Below are 21,129 nucleotides of genomic sequence, written 5' to 3'. Positions count from 1 at the left end.
CCCACCCCACCCCCACAGTTGGATACAGGAATACAGTTAGTTTCATTCACACTACAATTTTTAGTCATGAGATCTATTCAGGTCATCTGGTGCCATTAGATGTAATATAGACAGGTCAAAAATTAAACAGGGTGGCCCCATGCACATTAAGGAGGAATGGAAGAGAAGCAAGAACAACAAAGGTAGACCAGCCGAACAAGCTGATTATAGAAAATCAGAGGGGAAGAAGAGGGTAGAGAGTTCATCATGGCTTTTCTATGTGAGGCACTAGCTATGCTAGATAGAAGAGTGACACTGCTTCTGGCACAATAAGGGCTGCTCTGGTGACCTAACAGAGTTGAAAACTGCGCTGGGATTTAATGCAATGTGTTTCTGCAATGTCCATTTTTCTGTAGCCACATCCTAGAGGCCTGAAGTATTTGGGAGGAGTAGGAGCATCTGTGCAACAGAAGATCCTCCCCACATTAGGGTAATGCTTCCATTGCTGAACAGAGCAGCTTTTTGGCCAAATTCCAGTTCAAAACCCAATTTTACACCCCAAGGATGAAGTTCAATAAGGATGAAGCATTCATATTTTATATATGATAGCTGTATCTACAAAGGTTGTGTAAATATTTTTGTCCGAAGTCTGGACATTTTATAGACAGCAAGAGGTAGCTAAAGACAAGTTACCTATCAGGACAGCTACAGAGATTATTGTTTATAAGGGCAAGAATTCCAGTTTTAAAATTCCTGTGTTTTTCAAGAAGTGCAGATTAGACAAGAAGCGATTCTCTCCTTGTAGTACTTACACAATTTTTTGTTTTTTAAAAGGAAGAACAAAGCAGATCTTGGATTTCAGCTGTCAAGCATACAAGAAATCCTAAAAATTCATCAGGCACATACAAGCAGACTATGCAATGAGAGGAGCTGCAAGTTCCTCCATCTCCTCTAGATGTATTTTTGCATTAATACCAAACAAGATGAAGTATGAAAGGAGTGACTGCAGAAAATCTAGAAGCCGAGGAAACAACCAACCATTTGAGCAGGGGAAGGTAAGAAGAACTACTGCATGATATAAAATTCAAGCTATCACACTTGCCATTTTGATTTTGACTGAGTTAGGTGAACATATTTTTTCTACTGTGAAAAAAGTGCATATTTACCATATTAAACCATGACTAGCAGTGTTCATGGAGAAAGGCAGTACCAAAGTTATTCTACCTATAGCTAAAATTGAAAAGAAATTTACATGAATGAATTCCTGCTTGTGTCAAAAATCGCAAGAATGTGATGTTACGTTACCCTTACAAAAATTGGGAAGGAAGGAAGAAAAAAAGAAAAAGAGAAAGAAAATAGCAGCAAGTGGCATCACTTTGGCCTTTATTTAAGACTTATAAATGAGCTAGTCATTGAAGAAAAAATTTTGAAATTATATTGGTACATATTTCAATTATATTATTCCCTAAATAAAACTAACATGCAAGTAATGTATAATTTTTCCAGACCTAATTCATAATTTGACACTTAGCTTCAGTAACGTGCAAGAGGCAACTGTTACTGCTATTAGTTTATCTATGTTAGGTCCTAGACCCTGAGAAAACTTATACATGTGAAAAAAGTCACACACACAAGCACACAGTTTTTCTTCCATTGCTTTCATTCACAGAAAACCTTGTCTAGTTTTGACATAGTATTGATGTCTTAATTAAATTTTAATATTTTTGTATATAAAAACTGCTTGTAAAAAAACAGAAAAAGCTACCTATAATAAAATGTCACAGTTTAATGTGATTTCACTGGGAAAACAGAGGGAGACAAATATCATTAAAAACAATGAGGAGTCCTTGTAACACCTCAGAGACTAACATTTATTTGGGCATAAGCTTTCGTGGGCTAAAACTCACTTCATCAGATGCATAGAGTGGAAAATACAGTAGAGAGGTAAAAATACACAGCATATGAAAAGATGGGAGTTGCCTTACCAAGTAGGGGGTCAGTGTTAATGAGCCAATTCAATTAAGGTAGAAGCGGGCTATTCTCAACAGTTGACAAGAAGGGGTGGAAATCACTTTTGTAGTGCTAATGAGGCCAATATAATCAAGGTGGCCCATTTCAAATAGTTAACAAGGTGTGAGTATCAGCAGGGGGAAATTAGTTTTTGTAGTGACCCAACCACTCCCAGTCTTTACTCAGGCCTAATTTGATGGTGTCCAATTTGCAAATTAATTCCAGTTCTGCAGTTTCTCGCTGGAGTCTGTTTTTGAAGAAATATCATTAAGACATTTCACCAAAAATATTAAAAAGTGTTTTAATCTCAGTACATTATTATTAATGTAATAGAGTATTCTCAAAATTTTCAGAAAGCATTCTAGTTTTCAGAGCCAGGACTGGAACCCTGGACACTAGTTCCAATACATTATAGGCCTCCATTACTTGAGACGGTTAACAGATCTCCTATCAGCCATGTTGGCACCCATACTTTTTTCATGCTGTTGCCAATCAGTAGAGGGCACCATGCTCACAAACTGCGCCCAATCCTTTTCCTACTGAAATCAATGTCAAATAAAACAAGAAAACCTCATACTGAAGTCAATGGAAGCAGGACTGGACTCAAAACTATCCACAAATACAACCTATGTTTTTTTTCACATATATACTGTGCACAAGTTGAAGACATTGGAGTATGCAAAGAGTTTGAAAGAGTAGTAAACTTTTTTAAAACAAGGTCAGGCTAAGATCATTAAAACACAATCATTTTCAAATCAGGGGTTTTTTTAAGTGACTTGAAACAAGTCAAACTTTGCAGAAACACTGTCAGAGTAAATCTGGCAGTTTACAGGCCTTACCTGTTTGGGGATAAAAACAGGATTTTACAATGGAACCTGGCTGCTCAGCATGGATGCCAAGACCCTGAGTAAGATTTCCTGTAGATCTATAGAAATAGATCTATAGCAAGCACTTTAAAACTGTGTAAACCCCTCTGATCATGCAGTGAATTCAAAGCCCTAAACAAAGAAGGCACACTACTAGTGCTACAAAGGTGCTATTCACACTACTAGAAGTATGTCAGCACCTTCATAAATATCTGTATTTTTCAAAGTTAAACAGAAAGTAAATCAACCAGTGATTGTGTGTATATATTTCTGTTGATATCCAAACCCAGTCCCTGCGTTTTCCTAATGAGTAGGCGACAGAATCAATTCTGCCATTTTAAGATTTTAGATGCTTTTTTGTACATGTATGTTTTAAAAAAAAACATTCAGTTTAAACGTTAAAAAGATGGGAGAGAATAAACCTTAGCAAAATTATCTTGAGTACATACTGTACCTATATTTCCATAAAGTATTATCAAGGTAGCACATGACCTAATTACGTAAAGTGCACAGGATGCTGGAACTAATCCAAATGAACCCTTTGTTTTATCTGACCCATAAAGTATGATTCTCCAGCCGCAACTACATATTTAGTCAAGAGAGTAACTTCTATTCTGGTCCATCAGTTATATAATGCACATTTTATATATAGCCTCATGTGAGAGACTGGGGGAGAGGTTAAAATAAAAACTACATAATAATGCCAAGTTCCTGTGACAAACCAATAAGACCCATACCTATGGTGTACTCTTTTTGCATAGTGATATGTTACTCCAAAAAATCAAGACCCATATTTAGAAATGCTTTGATTTTTCAATTTTTTATGACCTTAACATTATTTTTAAAAAGTTTGTGTTTGGGGGATGGCGGTATTAAACACAGACACTGATAATAAGGAAATAATCAGTTTCTTGTCAGTTTACTCCTAAATTCACCCTCCCAAATAAATAAATGCAGGGCTAGTGTACACAAAGTCCCAAACAGTTTGTTAATTTATATAGAACGGTGATTCTCAAACTCTGGGTCAGGACTTGGACTTGCTGGCTTAGACTTGCTACGGCCTGGGGCTGAAGCCCGAGCCCCACTCCACACAGTTCAGGTTTCAGGCCCTCTGCCTGGGACTGAAGCCCTTGGACTTCAGCTTTGCCCCTCATCCCCCGTCCAGAGTGATCGGGCTCCGGCTTTGGCTCCCCCACGCAAGATAGTGGGGCTCAGGTGGGTTCAGGCTTTGGTCCCCCCTGCTAGGGTTGTGTAGTAATTTTTGTTGTCAGAAAGGGGTTGCGGTGCAATGAAGTTTGACAACCCCTGATATAGAACTTTTTACTTCACAAACTAATTATAAATCAAATTAACTTGTCGCTCAGGGGGGCTAGGGTAGACAAGCCCTAAGAGACAAACAAGTGAGCTGAGCTGGGGCACAGAGGAGACAAGGTAAAAAATACAACAGGATGTGCGCAATTCTCAGCCATTCAGCAGCAGTGATCACAACTTTCCATCTGCCCAGTTGCTACCTCATTTGAATTTCTGTATGTATTGCAGCAGAGGTGAATTTTAGGAGGGATCTGAAGCAGATTAAGGTGGTGGCTTCTTGGATTTTGACTTGGAGCTTTTCCCCCACTCATGAGGAGCACCCTAAGAGTAAGTGCATAAGTGCTTGCCAGAAAAATAGGTGGTCAAGGCTGGCATTGTTAGCAGAGCAAAAGTATGAGTCAACCTTGCTATAACACAACAAGCTGGATAGAAAGGACAAGTTTATGTTTGGTACAATGGAGGAAGGTAGCCAATAAAAGGGCTTGGGGGGAGGAGCATTACAGCAACAAACCAAGAAGATTATTTTAGCAGTCACCTTTTTAATGGACTTGTGGGGAGGCAAGATTGCAGGCATCCAAGCAAGAGAAAAAGACTACAGTGGTAAAGGAACAAGACACACAGAAGTAGTAAGCTGCCTGGTACTCAATTTATCTACTCAAAAATTGGCTGCCTGGATTTGAACCAGTGGTCCTAAGCAAATAAATATTTTTAACAGTCCTGTCGCATCTACCTTGATACCCAAACCACTTAAAAGTGTGCCAACCTGAGATACATTACTAAGCAAAGGGTTGCAAAATTACTTAATATTCACGTTATTCTAAATAAACTAAATATCCAATAATGTTTCAAATTTTAATACGCAAGAGGCACAAATATAAAAGCTGAATCAAAGCCCCCATCCAACAACAACAACAACAAAAATTCACTGTAACTTTTTGCACAGTTTTAAAAAAAAATATTTCAAACACTGGTCACTGCAAGATTGGAGAAAAGATATCCAGGCATTGCATCTTATTTAGTTTTTTTTTGCTGTCCACTAGAAAATATGACAGCTTTCCTAAGCAGTTTTAGCTACACCTCTTCTGGTAATTTTAAGCAGACATCCACTCCACTGCTCAACCCTCCCTTAGAAGAGAATTATTTAAACTGGAAATTGGAAACTTTTATCTCAAAGACAATAACTAATTCTGGACAACATGCACTATTTTACCGCCAACTTGCATTACTAACTCTACTTCAGACTTGGGGGGAAAAAAAAAGTAAACGTTTCACCAGATCAATACAGCATGCAAATACTATAATAAAAGTAGACACCATTGAAGAAAAGAAGAGATTTCAAAAGAAATAAATCCATCAGTAAAATATATCCTTTTTTGGGTAAAATATACTAAAGGATCATTTCCTTACCTTCCTCTTTCAAATTTTAAAGCAGAATTCACAAATACCAAACCTCTCTGTTAAATACTGAATTTTCAAATTTAGTATCAGCATCTTGTAATCACAATCTCAACTATATTCAAATATTGCTTAAAGGGACACTGCGTTCTTCCCTCCCACTGATATATATAATAGAATATCAGGGTTGGAATAGTCTTTCCATCAGGGAGAAAGAAACAAACTGACTACAGTAGAACCTCAGAGTTATGAGCAACAGGGTTTTAAATTGACAAGTCAACCACACACCTCATTTGGAACTGGAAGTACACAATCAGGCAGCAGAGACAAAAAAACAGTACAGTACTGTGTTAAAAGTACTTAAAATAATAATAATAACAACAAAATAATAATAATAATAAAGGAAAGCAGCATTTTTCTCTGCATAGTAAAGTTTCAAACCAGTATTAAGTCAATGTTCAGGTGTAAACTTTTGAAAGAACAACCATAATGTTTTGTTCAGAGTTACAAACAACCACTATTCCCAAGGTGTTAGTAACTCTGAGGGTTCTACTGTATATAAAGTGCTGTCACAAATTGCCTATAAATTATCTATATAGAGGGGGGTTTTAAACCACACTTCTTAGCAAGCCACAGGTGCTATTTGCAACAATAAAGGTACAATAATTTTCAAACAAATGTGGTCAAACTGATTGTTTCACACGGTAAGATTATTAATGGCACTTTTACGTTTTTATTAAAATGAAACAAATAGGTAGGGGACATTCTTTTGTTTTAAATAATGTGGAATTGAAGTATTCCATGTTAGTTAGTTTATTTACTGAGCACAAAAAAATATGCATCCTCTGTCTTTGCCTCAAAAAGTTTACAATCTAAGTGACACAACACAATGAAGGGAAAACAAAACAGTAGAGTGGGGAAAGAGGGAACGTAAACAGAGCAACAAGATTATATAATTACTCAACAAAAGCATATGTATGAACTCCTTATGCTTTTAGGTCCCAGTTTCAACACCCATAGGCTAGATGTAACCCAAAAACAAAAACCTCTACTCCTCAAGCCAAAGGACCAAGTCTGTTAGCTGAGGCTATGTCTACACTGCAGCTTATGTCAGCATAACCTATGTTACTTAGGAGTGTGAATAAACTGCCCCCTGAGCGATGAAAGTTACATTGACAGCTACTGCTGTAAGCTCTCTAGTGTAGCTGTAGCCTCAGAAAGTAACAAGATTCAACACCTTTGCCTCTTTTAAAGATTCAACACCTCTCTCTTTATACCTGTGTGCCTAGTCTGTCTACTAAAGGGGTACAAAAAGCCACATTGTATTAGCATTACAATATAGGTGGGTTTTAAGGACTCTGAAGGAGAGGAGGGATGTGGATTTGGGCCTACTGCATCAGTTTAAGGAAGGGAAGGCATGACTGCGGGAGAAGCAAATGAATGGGGCATCCAAGTTTGTTATCATTAGTGGAGCAGAGAAGTCAGGGCCAACATGATAAAAAACAAAGCTGGATAAGCAGAGGGAATTATGCAGAGCCTCAAAGACCAGGACAAGAAGCTTAAATTGAAATGTGAGAGACTAGACAGAGCCAGTGGAGAGATACATAGAGGGAGGAGAATTACATGGTCAGATTGTAAAATAAACATTTACGCTTACACTACTTCGTCATATCTCCCTGCTGAATGAGAAGTCACATTTTAAAATGCCTTCAGACGTTCCCAGTTTAGTGAGAATTATGAAAATAAGAACAGCAAGAGATAAAAGGAGCAGATGAACATCCAACCTGAAGCCTGCTAATACAACAAAATAGCGTTTTTTCCCCCCTCTGAACAACAGATTAGAAAGTGTCCCAAACTGAAACAAATTTAAGGTCTGACTCTGAAAACACTTAAATAACTGTAGTCATGGAGTAATCACATTGATTTCTAACTTACTCACCTATTTAAAGAACAAGGAGTACTTGTGGCACCTTAGAGACTAACAAATTTATCTGAGCATAAGGTTTCGTGGGCTAAAGCCCACTTCATCAGATGCATGTAGTGGAAAATACAATAGGAAGATATACATACAGAGAACATGAAAAAATCATTGCCGTACCAACTCTAACGAGAGTAATCGATTAAGGTGGGTTATCATCATTTTTTCGTGTTCTCTGTACATATATCTTCCGACTGTATTTTCCACTGCATGCATCTGATGAAGTGGGCTTTAGCCCACAAAACCTTATGCTCAAATAAATTTGTTAGTCTCTAAGGTGCCACAAGTACTCATTGTTCTTTTTGCTGATATAGACTAACATGGCTACCACTCTGAAACCTGTCACCTATTTAAGTGTTTTCACAATCAGGTCCTAATACATACCAAGTTTTTCTAGTATTAACTCTTCAGAAATTTCAGAAATTTAAAATATTCTATAAAAGATCTGACTGTTTAAAAACCACCTTGAATTTAGCACAAAATAAAATTTTAAATAAAACATTCTGTTCAAATTAGCTTGTAAAATAATTCTTTCTGAATATCATGAAACATTTGACAAACACCAACGAAAGCAGGAGGTACAAGACACTATGATGCATCTACTACACTGCCAGAAAATAAGTAAGTCAGCTAATGCTAATTCAACCCAGAAACCTGTGACAATTAAGGAACAATTTGCAATACATTCCTGTTACATACTGTGACTAACAAATACAGGATGAAACTTTGTGATGCAATCTGTCAACTCATCAAATCTAGGTCCCAATATTTAAAATAGAGAAGTCTAATTTTCAGCATCTGTCCTAGAATTTCTAAATCCTACATCTGTACTATTAAGAGGCATAACAGTTGTGTATAGAAATGTACAACATACTAGGTGAGACTCAACATGGTTTCACACAATAAGTCATGTTATAAAACATTTTTAAAATTAAAAACGTTAGTCTAGATAGAATATTAAATCTATTGTTTACCACTATTTGGATTTTCGGAATGCTTTTTGAACCAGTTCAACATGATGGATTGCTGTACCAACTCTAAGCATCAGCTACGCAATTAACAGAGGGATAAAGAACTGGTTAGTAATTAAAAACAGAAGGTTAAAATTAAAATTGAGTATACTTTGCAGAAGGCTGGAAGTAGCAATGTCTTAAAGGGCTCTATATTAGGACCTGCACTCTAGTATTATTATTTACATAAAGTTATGACATGTAAGAATTAAATAGGCAAAAATTAAAATGGAGGACTGGTTAAGTCTCAGAAAGATATAGCTGTGTACAAAATAATTCTGATTGACTAGGCAAATGATTAAAGGGGTACGTTATTAAAAAGACTGTGTGTCACAATTAAGTGATATTCTTGAATAGAAACAAGACCCAAAACAAGCAAGCAGTTTAAGCAAAAGAGAAAAGGAGCTGAACTGGTAGACCCCAGATTCAAATTCTCAGTACAGTATGCAGCAATACTACAATGTGGGTTATATCAAGACGCACATGTGACTACGCTTGGCAGAATTCAATTTTCATGATTTTGACAGATATTATCAATGTTTATGTTTAAGCTTTTATTAAAATTTTCAGTTGTGCAAAATTATGGGGTTTAAGCATTTTTTTTTCCAGTTTACAGCCATTTAAGTTTTCACAGTTGCAACAAACTTCGGTGGGTGGGGGGAGGGCAGAAAATAATTATTTAATGACAGCAGATGTTAAGATTTAAGAAGTTAAAGCTTTAGAACCTTTACAAAGGCAAACTGCCAACATCACATGTTAAAATATACACATCAAACGCGAATAAGATCTCGAGCAGCATTTTTCTTTCGATTCTTATTGATGAAAAATCGTTGTCACTGGTTTGTGTGAGTGTGGTGAAATTGACGCTTACTGGTAAAAAACAAATCCTTCCAAGCCTACATACGATAAATACCGAAAAATACCGTGCAATGGCAAGCTCTTGCCTATTTAAAGTATGACGAAATTATTGGATTATTTAGTCCCGAGAGAGGATAACGAGACAACACAAACACTGAAAACTAGCAAGAGGGTTATTCTGACACCAAACTCGCTTTGTTGGAGGGCGCAGGGTGAAGGAAGACACCATCCGCTCCAGGAAACGTGCAGTGACCTCTCGGAGAGCTGCGCGCCCCTCTTGGCGAGCCGACACCTGGGCCCATTACGACGGAAACACCTGAGCCGGCTCTTCCCCGCCACTAGCTTGCCTACGACAGCGCGCTGTGAGGCGCCAGTACTCGCCTTGCTGACCAGCCCCGGGAGCCGCGGGGGTACCGCCATGGGCTAGCCCCATGCCCACTCCGCCAAGGGGGCAGGGGGGGGGCGGGCGGGCGCGAGCGGCCCTGGCCGGCTCGGGCTCGAAGCAGCCGGCGGGGACTTGTTCGCTCCAAGCCGGCGAACCCACTGCGGTTCCCGGGGCCGAGTCGGAGCTGAGGTGGGACAAGCCCAGACCAGACAAGCCCAGCCACCCCCGCCCCTCACCATTCTCCTCAGGGTCGGGCTGGGTCTCGGCGCCGGCTCTGGCTCTCCTCGGCCCGGGCTGCTGCTGCTCGTGCTTCGGCGGTGGCGGGGCCTGTCTCCATCTATCGGGGCTGAGCTCGGCGGCTGCGGGGGGCTGGGCAGGGAGAGGCCGGGAGCGGACAGCGCTCCAGGGGCGAGGAGGAGAGCGGGGCGGCTCGAGCTCGGCTCTGCTCCGGGACCCAACGCTGGCGGTGGCGGTCCTGGCCCGGCGGCTCCTTCTCATAATTGTGCGACTCCCCTAGGCCGAGAGCAGCAGCGCTGCCGCGTCAGCGCGCACCGCCCCCGGGGGGGAGGGAGACGCACGGGCGCGAGGGGAGGCGCCGGCCTCCCTCCCTCCCTCCGCCTGTTCTGCCGCTGGTGACCCCCGAGTGCCGCTTCGCGGCCCCCGACGCCCCTGCCCGGCCCCTCAGCTCTCCCCTGCCTCTCTCAGGCTCCGTCTCCTCACTGCCCCCCCGGGCCGCAGGGCTCAGGTCGGCTCGGGCCAGGGTCACCTGAGGGACAAAGACCCACCATGAGGGAAACGCTGCTGCTGCAGCAAATCTGCACCGCTGCGATGCTGCCCTGGCGCCGGACCAGCTCTCCTGGCGCTCGTCGCCAGCGTCGCTCATTCCCACCGGGGAAAGTGCTGGGGCACCGCGGGCTTTGGGGCGAGGACTGAGGGTCGTTTGGAAGACGCGCCTCGGCTCTAAGGCGGGAAATGTTCTTCTGCGCCGGGCGCGGAGCCAGCTGTAGATGTTCCCAAGCAGCCGCCCCTGCCCCGCTCAAGGGCTGTGGTGGCCCTTCGAGCGAGGATCCCAGCGAATTGGCATAAAATGGAGGATCGCAGCCCAGCTCTTATCTTCACTACCAAGAGGGGTTTTCAAGCAGATCCCAGCCTATGACTGGGGCATGTTGATCTGAGTGTGTTGTGCACAAAGAAAAGGAGTACTTGTGGCACCTTAGAGACGAACCAATTTATTTGAGCATAAGCTTTCGTGAGCTACAGCTCACTTCATCGGATGCATTCCTTTTCATGCAGTTGATAGATTTCCACTCCATAGGGCTAAATGCAGTGCCTTGCATGATGACAGGTTTCAGAGTAGCAGCCGTGTTAGTCTGTATTCCCAAAAAGAAAAGGAGTACTTGTGGCACCTTAGAGACTAACCAGTTTATTTGAGCATAAACTTTCGTGAGCTACAGCTCACTTCATCGGATGCACAAGTTATTCTCTGCTGTGTATGGGATGGGGAATCATAACAGAATTAGGGATACTTAACAGGTCAGCTATTCAGTCCCCCAGAATTGACACTGCTTGGCCTGCAACAATCAGAAGTTCTCCTGGTTAGTACAGGTTTCAGAGTAACAGCCGTGTTAGTCTGTATTCGCAAAAAGAAAAGGAGTACTTGTGGCACCTTAGAGACTAACCAATTTATTAGAGTATAAGCTTTCGTGAGGAAGTGAGCTGTAGCTCACGAAAGCTTATACTCTAATAAATTGGTTAGTCTCTAAGGTGCCACAAGTACTCCTTTTCTGGTTAGTACAGTCGCCTAAAACCAGCTGTAGTGAGCTCTCTCACTGCCAGGGAAAAAAACCTACAGGGACAGTCCAGCAGGCTTGTACCTTACACTGCTGCTCTGGGAAAGATCAGATTTCAGGTCCCATGTTTCCCTAGTAGCAAGGACTGAGAGGCTAGCTCTCAACTGCTGGAGTGAGGAAATGTCTTGCATCAGCCTTTAGCAACTTAACTTACCCTATACAGCATAGCTGGGGCTCAAAGAAGCATTTTAAAACTAAAAAGAAGTTTTTAAAGCTAGCACAGGGATTTGCTAGTTCTTCAACATGGCAAGAGTAGGCCCCTCTCAAAGTTTGTTAGAAACCAGTTTAACTGGAACCATATTATTCAAAGACAAATCACTTAACTCTGTTCCCGATGGGGGCCTACCATGCCTATCTCTTAAAATTTTTAAGATTTTTCATGCAAAAACAGTACTAGCTTTGGGGAATGGGTGAAACGTTTTAGGGCTGATCCCTTGAGGCACTAGTGGCATGCAGAAAGTAGCTGCTCAACTCTATTAAAGTTGCTGTGAAATGAGGGTGTTTAGCATCTCAAGGAAGTGGTCAGCACATCAAAGAATCAAGCCCTAACTGCTGTGTTTCTCAATTTTGATACATGTGCCTCCATAAAAACCGGTCACTAATATGCACCCAGTTCACGAAGCACAGTACAGTTGGTAAAAAGAACACAAGTATTTGTGGCACCTTAGAAACAAATTTATTTGAGCATAAGTTTTCGTGGGCTCAAATAAATTAGTTAGTCTGTAAGGTGCCACAAGTACTCCTGTTCTTTTTGCGGATACAGACTAACACGGCTGCTACTCTGAGTACAGTTGTTGTATTTCAAAAGTGAGCTATGGTAATTCAACTTATTTAAATTATGTTTAAAAAAATCTAGTAATCACTGAAGCTTTCCCTGCAGGTTACAACCATATGCTTGGGTAAGGGAGAGAATTCTTCATTAACACTATGTTAAAGTGTATGTCACGTGTGTGGAACAAAATTTGCAGAAAAATGTACTGTGGTTGGAACTGATTGCTTTTGTCGTTAATAAGTCCTGTTTGTAGTGTAAACTCCTCAGGGCAGGAACCTTGTCTTATAGACAAAAAATAAAACTAGCACGCTTTGGAATCTATGCCATTAATTTAAAATATAGCAGAATTTCATTATGGATTTCCATGGTAAATCCTCTGTAACAAATCTCAAACTGCAATAATCTGCAGTTTGTTTCCAGGAGATAGCAAAAAAGGGTGTTTTCAGTTAAGAATTAATCCTGCTGTCCTGACCATAACAAATACCAATGGTCTAGCAAAACATCACTCTCCAAAAACAGATTTCTAACATTACTGTTTCGTTAACTACTGACTCTTACCTAATCCACATATTTGCAGTACTTTCTTTCCAGTGACAAAAAGCAGCCTGGAGGCAAATCACAGTGTCAAGAACAAAATTGATTTACTAGGCCCAATGCAAAAACACCAAAGTTATTACAGAAGTAGGGGGATGGGGGAATCTCAGACTGAGTTGCAGCTACCTGAGGACCAGATTTTGCCACTCTTATGTACGATGTGTGGTACATTCAAATCAGTGTGACACAATGTGAGTAAGGATAGAAGGATTGGACCCTAAACACTTAAGTATACCTAAATGTAGCAGAAAACACAAATCAAAATACTTTTTCAGGAAATTGATTCATATTCCATGAGAAACAAGCTCTGATGTAATTATGTGGAACTGATCTGCAGATATTTCCCTGCACTGACACTCTTGTAGGAAGGTAATGATTTTTCCATTTAAAATTCCAATAACAGGGACAAATATCTGTGAGAGTAGCAGTGAATAGCATTGTTGTGACAAATTCGGGGGCTGTAAGCAACAGACAAATTTCTGTAACAGTCACACAATTTCTGTAACAGTCACACAAATGGATAGCTGGAACTAACATCCTGGTCCTTCAGCTTCCAAGTCACACATCTCTGCAGGTTGAACTGAAGGATAACCAACCACTACAGGAGCAGTAAGTCTGATCCTCTCTGTGGGCCAGCCACTTTAGAACATCACTCATTCCCACATGCCAAGCTAGCACATAATGCACCAAGAACTGGTAGCAAGTTGCAACAGATCTGAATACAAGAAGTGGAAGATTGCCCCACCTCAGCTCTTTAGTGCAGCCAGCCCAGCAGAGACAGCTGGGTGAAACTGACAAGAACGGTGTCCATTTTATTGTAACCCATATGCTGGGTGAGAAAGCATAAATGGTAGCAGCAGAGGCAATCTTCCAGAGGAATCTCAAGGGCTTTCCCTGCGGAAAAGCAGCAAGAATGTGGAATTCCCACCAATGCTGTAAGTACTTTTGACAGAGTGCCTCTATTCTGTCTCCTCCTTTTCAATCATGTCCCTCTCTCATCTCCACAGGTTATACCAATCAAGGTTACCAAGTTTTGGTTATGACTATTAGGTCACACTCTTCTTCATACAGTATCATTTGGGGCTAGTCTTGCTTATTGCCAATGTTCATAGCACTGGAACATAGACTCTTGGGGCTTGATTTAAAGAAGTGCTGAAACCCTCGACTCCATCTAAACTCAAAAGGCTCAAGGAGTTCATTACCTCTGAAAATCAGGCCCTTAATCTATCCACATCCATTTATTTCCTCCTTGCTGTTTTCCACCTTATCACTTCATTAGCCAGAGTATTTAGTATGAATGAATGCACTTCCTTCATCCTCCTCCTTCCACTTTAAAGTCAGCCTAACAAATCTAGACAGCTTTGAGCCCAGGAGACTGGCATCTCATGCTGACTTGAAGACAATACAGTCTCCTCTCGCTGCAGAAGGTACAGGTATTTCAATGTGCTGTAAAGCCAAAAGAATCAAGAAGAGGTAGGTAGCTGGAGGCCAAATTAGAACTTTGATTGAGACATTCCTGTACAAGCTGTCATTTTAGGAGAACATATCTTGAGGCCAGGACTAAAGCACATATTTTTCCTACTGCTTCTGCAGAGTTGCAATGAGATTGACAATCTAGCCATTTGCCAGTTAAACAGTTTGTGATCAGCCGAGAGTAAGACGGGACAGCCGCTGCTGGAGCCAGTCTGGGAGGCAGATTGTAACTAAAGGAGTCAGTCTCCCTTTCTGTTTCACTGTTGCTCCCGGCAAGCAGGGTCACCTGTTGGTGCGAGGTGGGGGAATATCTCCGCAGAGGCTACTACTCCCCATGCCCTAGAACAAATGGTATGAGGCGCAAAGAAGTACCTTGCCCCCTTTAATCCTTTGAGTTTACAAGCAGGATAGCCTACAAATCAGTAGAGTTAGTCACCTACAAAGAGTCAATTGTTCATAGATCATATATGAAATCTTCTGTTTTTATCCCTGATATTCAGACTTCTTTTTAGATGCAGGTGGTGAGGAGAAATAAATTATAGGCGTTAAAAGTAAACTTCAGAGTGCCTTAGAAGGTTACACATTTACTTCTTCTAATTAAGGGTTAATGACTTTCCAACCACAATGCTCATTCATTTTAGACACCATTTTTTTCTTCCAAGTGAGATGTCCGTCGTCAGCAGTCACCTGTGAATAAAGGGAAAATAATGAAACGTCATTTTATATTCTACTAAATTCCACGGCCTTGTAGCTGATGCAGTCTCCTCTTATCATTAAATTCAAAACAGATGTTTTATTCCTTTAAATTAAGGTGTTTTTTATCTCATTCTCACATCTGAAAAGCAAACGAACAACCTGTCACCGACTGTTTATTCTGGGCAATTGTTTATTTTGTAATTATCATGGCTACTAGCGAAGCTGAAATATAGTATCACAGTGATCTAATACTTGCCATAGATTTAGGAATCTCATGCCTCCTAGGATTTACATCTCACTAAACCAGTTGTAACTTGATCTCATTGCAATAAAAAGTGCTAAGAGATAATAAGGAGACTCTTTAAAAATGCCCCTTGTCCCTGTAATGCAATATAATCAGTAACAAAGCAAGCCGACAATATTTGGGAAAGGTTGCTTAACGCTCTCATGTGCATGCAGAAGAAATACTGAGTTTCCCACTGAAAGTGAAATGGAAATTCCTTCTTATAATAAAAGAAGTGGGTAATTTGTGAAGAAGTCTGGTTTTGGATACTTAGTGAACCTATGGATGTACATTTCAAGTTATTGAAAGTATGTGCTGGTATGCAAGCAGTTAAGCCAAACACAATCGCTAACTGATAAGGAAATCAGGTTAATATCCCAACCAAGGTCAAATAGAGTCTGTGTAGAAACATTTTTTCCCCTTATTAGAGTCATCGATGGCAGAAAAGGGTAATTAACGAACCTCATTTACTTTCTTAACAAGGTGGAGTTTCCAAGCCTTCTCCCCCAAGCACATATTTGTCTTTCTCATTTTATAAGTTGGTCACTTTACAATATGGTTTTTATAGGGCACATGGCTCAGTTTCTAGAGGGCTACAAACATAGAAGGATCATTCTGTGGTCTTCAGTTAATTCAGAGTCTGATTGTTTCCATTGTAATTCACTTCAGTTACTTTGAGCCTTTTTCAAAGAAGTGTCTGTGAACAGCATTTTATCTTCCAATAGTGATATATTGGAAAGGTTCCTCCAACTTACACATAACTATTCACAATCCCCAAAGAGCTATTACAGTGGCTGAGGATTGTCCGAACAGGACGACACTCTGACCATATCCCTTTTTCAGGAAAAGACCCTGCTCCAGGGGCTGAGAAGAGGAACAGTTGCTCGAGTTATTCTATAACTTTATTAGGTCGGTGATTCTCCTTACATTGGGCCAGAACCTTAACTGGTGTAAGTCAGAATAGCTCCATTGAAGTTAGTGAAGTTACACTGATTTACACTGGGTAAGAATTTGGCACATTATAGTTTAATTATACCTTAAAGTGCTTGCCATATTGGTTAGTGGGTAGGACTTGGGGAGTTCTCAGCTTTGTTGCCAATGCTGCTTGCCCAGCTACAGGCTTCCTTTGGGCTTTTTGCACAAGGTTGGTTCATTAAGAAGGTAGCAGCACATCTTTTCACATTGTGACAGGTGCAGCTTCACAACAGAAAAAAGGCAAGTTTGATTTTTCAAAGTGAAAATGTTGAATGTGTAGAATATTGCAGAATGCAGGAAAAATCACATGACCCAGGATTTTTTCCCATGCCCTAGGGTTTCCTCCTATTCCTGGAATTGAGGCAGGGTTTTAGAAGAGATTTTTCTCAATTTTTCCACAAAATACACCTTCACTTATGGACCAAACATAGAATATTTCTCAAGTTACTATATGGCAAGTTGACTTCAACGGAGCCTGGTTTCACCCTCAAAGTATATTGGCTGTTACACAGTTTTAAAACTATTAGCTATTTCATTTATATTTATACCAGATTTTGTTTTCTGGTATACAGTTGACTCGAGAGTTACACACCTTGTTTTCAAGAGATCTCAAGGCTTCAGCAATCTCTATCTTGCACTAACAAACATACTTTAAGACAGCAAACATAATTAATGTGTGAGCAAAGGATTAGTTTTTAAAATCCTTTCAAGGAACAGTGTTTCAGAGATGTATATTTGAGAAACAAATTATAATAGCTATGAGATTGTCAATGACAGTGTAGAGAAAATTATGAATATTTAAAGTTAACTAGCATGTCTTATTATCTGTTAAAAAAAAGTCACATACTACTGATTTAGACCCCAATCTTGCAAACACTTAACACATGTTTAAGTCTAAGCAATGGGATTACTTTCATCGGGATGGGCAAACTATGGCCTGGGATCCACATCCAGCCCTCCAGACATTTTAATCAGGCCCTCAAGTTCCCACCAGGGAGCGGGATCGGGGGCTTGCCCCACTCCACGTGGCTCCTGGAAGCAGCGGCATGTCCCCTGTCTGGTTCCTATGCGTAGGGGCAGCCAGGGGGCTCCACAGGCTGCCCCCCGCTCCAAGCGCCGCGCCCACAGCTCCCATTGGCTGGATGGGGGATATGCCGCTGCTTGAGGTAAGCAGCACCCAGAGCCTGCATCCCTGACACCCTCCTGTGCCCCAACTTCCTTCCCCAGCCCTGATCCCCCTCCCGCCCTCGAACCCCTCGGTCCCAGCCCAGAGCACCCTCCTACACCTCCAACCCCTCATCCCCTGCCCCTCCCCAGAGCCTGCACCCAAGCCGGAGCTTGCACCCCAACCCCCAATTTTGTGAGCATTCATGGCCCGCCATACAATTTCCATACCCAGATGTGGCTCTTGGGCCAAAAAGTTTGCCCACCCCTGACTTACATACATAAGCTTAAGCGTATGTGGAAATGTTTGCCCTCAACTTGAGATGCAGAAAACATTACATTTGAACAAAAACGTAAATTGCTATTAAAAGAAATATAAAGATATTTCTTCACAGTGGAATTAACTCAAGTATTGCCCCTAATCCCCCTTCTGCCCACCCACAAAACCCTCTCAGCCACATTTCGTGGTGCTCTCAACCCCAGCTAGCTGACTCAGCCCCCAAGTGCTGTATTCACTCTGGCTGGTAACCCACCCACTTTGTAGCATGGATGCAGTTTAACCACTTGAGCACTGATAGTCCTCCAGTGCCCAGAAGCACAGACAAGTTCTCCCGCAATTCACTAGTAAAGAATTATAGATCGGTTCATTTTATTGCAGTAGAAAGAACCATGAGCTATCCTGTCAGCAGTCTTCATGACATACATTGGCGAGTTCAACACCAGTGTGGATCCAGTAATTTGAGTGTTGCTACTCATACACCTGAACTAGACAAACCCATGTGCTCAGACTAGTTTAAGTCTGGGGTGAAGACACACCCTCAAATGTGGTAATAGGAGGGAAAATTTACATTAATGAGCAAGGTAGTGCTGGATGGCTCGCAAATGTACACACACTTTTTTCTGAAAATCTGATTTTATATACATAGAATTGTGCCTGTTCCCTGTCCAGTAGTGTATACAAAAATTCCTGCAGTATTAGCCACTTACATTGCTGCTATGAAAATATTTTCCATGATTTACACATAGTGTGCCATACTTCCTGCTTACGAAATACTGTTTTAAAATTTAGTTTACATAGGGAAAAGTCTCCGTGTGTGCACCTCATGTATCTGCATTTGTATGCATAAACCCCTGTAGCTGACAAGAAGTATATGAGGGCAATTGCCTATTTTGGATATGAGCAAGTGTAGGGTGCCTTCTGTTGAAGAATCAGCTCATGTATGTTTACTCTGTTTCCTCCCTTTCTGCAATTTTGTTTCACCACAGCTGTATGGTTTACTAAGTTTTGCTACAAAATGATTATTTTTGTTGAAATCTTTATGATTGTGACTGTTTTGTCCGAGTTTTAACTGGCTTTGTCCTTCCCAGAATGACCGACAGGTATCAAATATGCTTGTTGCAGCTTGTGTAGCAGTCATGCATGACATACTGGTCATTGGCTCTGCTATGTCTGTAAGGCTGCTGTTTTGCTTTGAATCTTTGAGAAAATACTTAGTGTGGTGCTGCAAAATGCACACTGTGATATTGGAGAAATAATTTACAAATAACTGACTTTTAGAAATCAGACATTTGCAGTAGATGGTTTACAAGTTCACAGGTGCCCTTGTAGAGCAATATTTCTTCATAATGGATGAAATTCAGGTCTCCAGACCACTCAAAGCCAAAAAGTGAGTTTTAAATGGCACTTAAGCAGTGCATAGGTCTTGTTTTGGCCCTCACATTGGACTGTGGTCCCAATCCTGGAAACATTTGAGGACTCCTGTCTGTAAAGATACCTATGTATGTAAATATTTTCAGGACCAACGTCTATATATTTAAACTGTATGTTTCAAAACATTTACACAGATCTGAGTTTGAACATCTATTCAAAACAATATTTGACAGAGTTTATTATGGCAGGTCATGAAAACATTTCTCAATTATAGCCTAATACTTTCAAACAAAACCACCCCAGGCATATATTAAAAGATGCTAAAATTCAACACCTTGACGTGGTTTAAATGTACAATATATATTTTATAAATAATATACTTATTATGAAAACATTTAAACACAATGGACTGAATTCTTCCCTGTTGGAACTCCACTGACTCGAGTAAATTTAATGCCACTGGTGACTCTGGCCTATTTCCCATTAAAATTTAGTAATGCTATCTTTCTTCTATAGGATATTGTTAAATTAAAAACAAGATTTTTTTTATTTGTACAATACTGTCTCTTTTTAATCACTGCCTTGATTTAACTGCTTTGATTTAACAAAACTAGACCCTTTAATCGCCTGATCATTCAGTCACACTACCCACCGAACTTTAATTAATATCAGTAGGAATTCTGCATGTGGAGTGACTGAGCACAGGGGAGCTGTACTTTTTAAAAATTGATACATTGCATCAAGAATGATGGTGGACGTCCAAGATGTATGAGATGGAAAGAAGAGAAACTGCCACTGAACTTTGGATTGGTTCCAATACACTGGAGAGGGGTTTCCTAACACCAAAGTGAAAACGGGTAAAACTTGGACTAAACCTTATAGTAGTCTGCACCTACCCTCTTGAGAGAATGCAGATTCTAAGTAGTATAAATGTGGCAGCAGCATACACACACACACGTTTCATATTACTCTCAAGAAAGCATCCCATGGTTTGCTTCTAATCCAGTTCCCATAACATAGCACGTAAACAAAGAGATGCATTAATTAAATGGCTTTTATTTGGGTCAAATCTCTGTGGCAGAAGTAACTTTCATACTTCTGTCTCATAGGAGCACCATAAGGATTTCTTCTTCAGTCTATATTCCATTTATGTGAATCAGTGAAGAAGGAGAAAGAGCTCTCTGTGTTTTGCTCTCTTGTTCCTCAGTTAGGTCCTTATTATTATTTATTTGCATTACTGTAGCAGCTATGGGGTACCACATTCTAGGTACTTGATAAACACAGAGTAGAAGGACAGTCCCTGTCCTGAACTGCTCACTATTTCGTATAAGACGTGGGTATAGCTAAAAGTGGGAGGGAGGGAGGAAGGACGAAGGAAGCTAGTTCTTTTGTCAGTGCTGAAGCTTCTTCTCTTATTTTGCATCTCTTTGCAGCTCAGGTAAAAAAATATTTTTTACTTTCTTGTGTAATTGTGTATAACTTCTTTTAAAAGAAAAAAAAGCAGCACAAAGGAGAAATACCTGTTTGCTGGTTTTCTGCAGCCGGTAGCCATAAATCCATAAGGATGGTTTCGCAAGATGTCCAATCACCATTTTCTGATAGCACTCTCAAGGGAAAGAATCCTACCCTGTCTCTCACAGTAATCAGAATAAACCTTAACAGAGCTTCGAAATAGATCACAAATTAAGTGCAAAATATATTATTGTTGAGCTTTTAAGTGTACCAAAATCAGGAAAGTCCATTATAATTCCTACTGGAAGAGTAACTCAGGCCTCTCTTGTATTTATAACATGTTTAATGTGTTACTTTATATGACATTAATCTTTATGCCAAATATATGTATGTGTAATATGGCTGCATTTCAGCTGTGAGAGAACTG

General features: G+C 40.6%; 1 protein-coding gene across 5 annotated transcripts in view; it reads right to left on the bottom strand.

The window, feature by feature from the left end:
* The window catches only part of TRPM7 (transient receptor potential cation channel subfamily M member 7), a 122,806-nt gene extending 112,694 nt beyond the window's left edge, over positions 1-10,112 (bottom strand). For all 5 annotated transcript variants that reach the window (XM_073304021.1, XM_073304025.1, XM_073304023.1 and 2 more), the window contains exon 1: positions 10,029-10,112. In XM_073304021.1, the coding sequence (XP_073160122.1) occupies positions 10,029-10,031 (3 nt within the window). In that variant the 5' untranslated portion in view covers positions 10,032-10,112. The remainder of the gene's footprint in view (positions 1-10,028) is intronic.
* Between the last annotated feature and the right edge of the window lie 11,017 nt (positions 10,113-21,129).

The sequence above is a fragment of the Lepidochelys kempii genome, chromosome 10, assembly GCF_965140265.1.
Source record: "Lepidochelys kempii isolate rLepKem1 chromosome 10, rLepKem1.hap2, whole genome shotgun sequence".
NCBI classification, from domain to species: Eukaryota; Metazoa; Chordata; order Testudines; family Cheloniidae; genus Lepidochelys; species Lepidochelys kempii.
The sequence above is the reverse complement of the archived record's forward strand: the minus strand, read 5'-3'. Positions and strand labels throughout refer to the sequence as shown.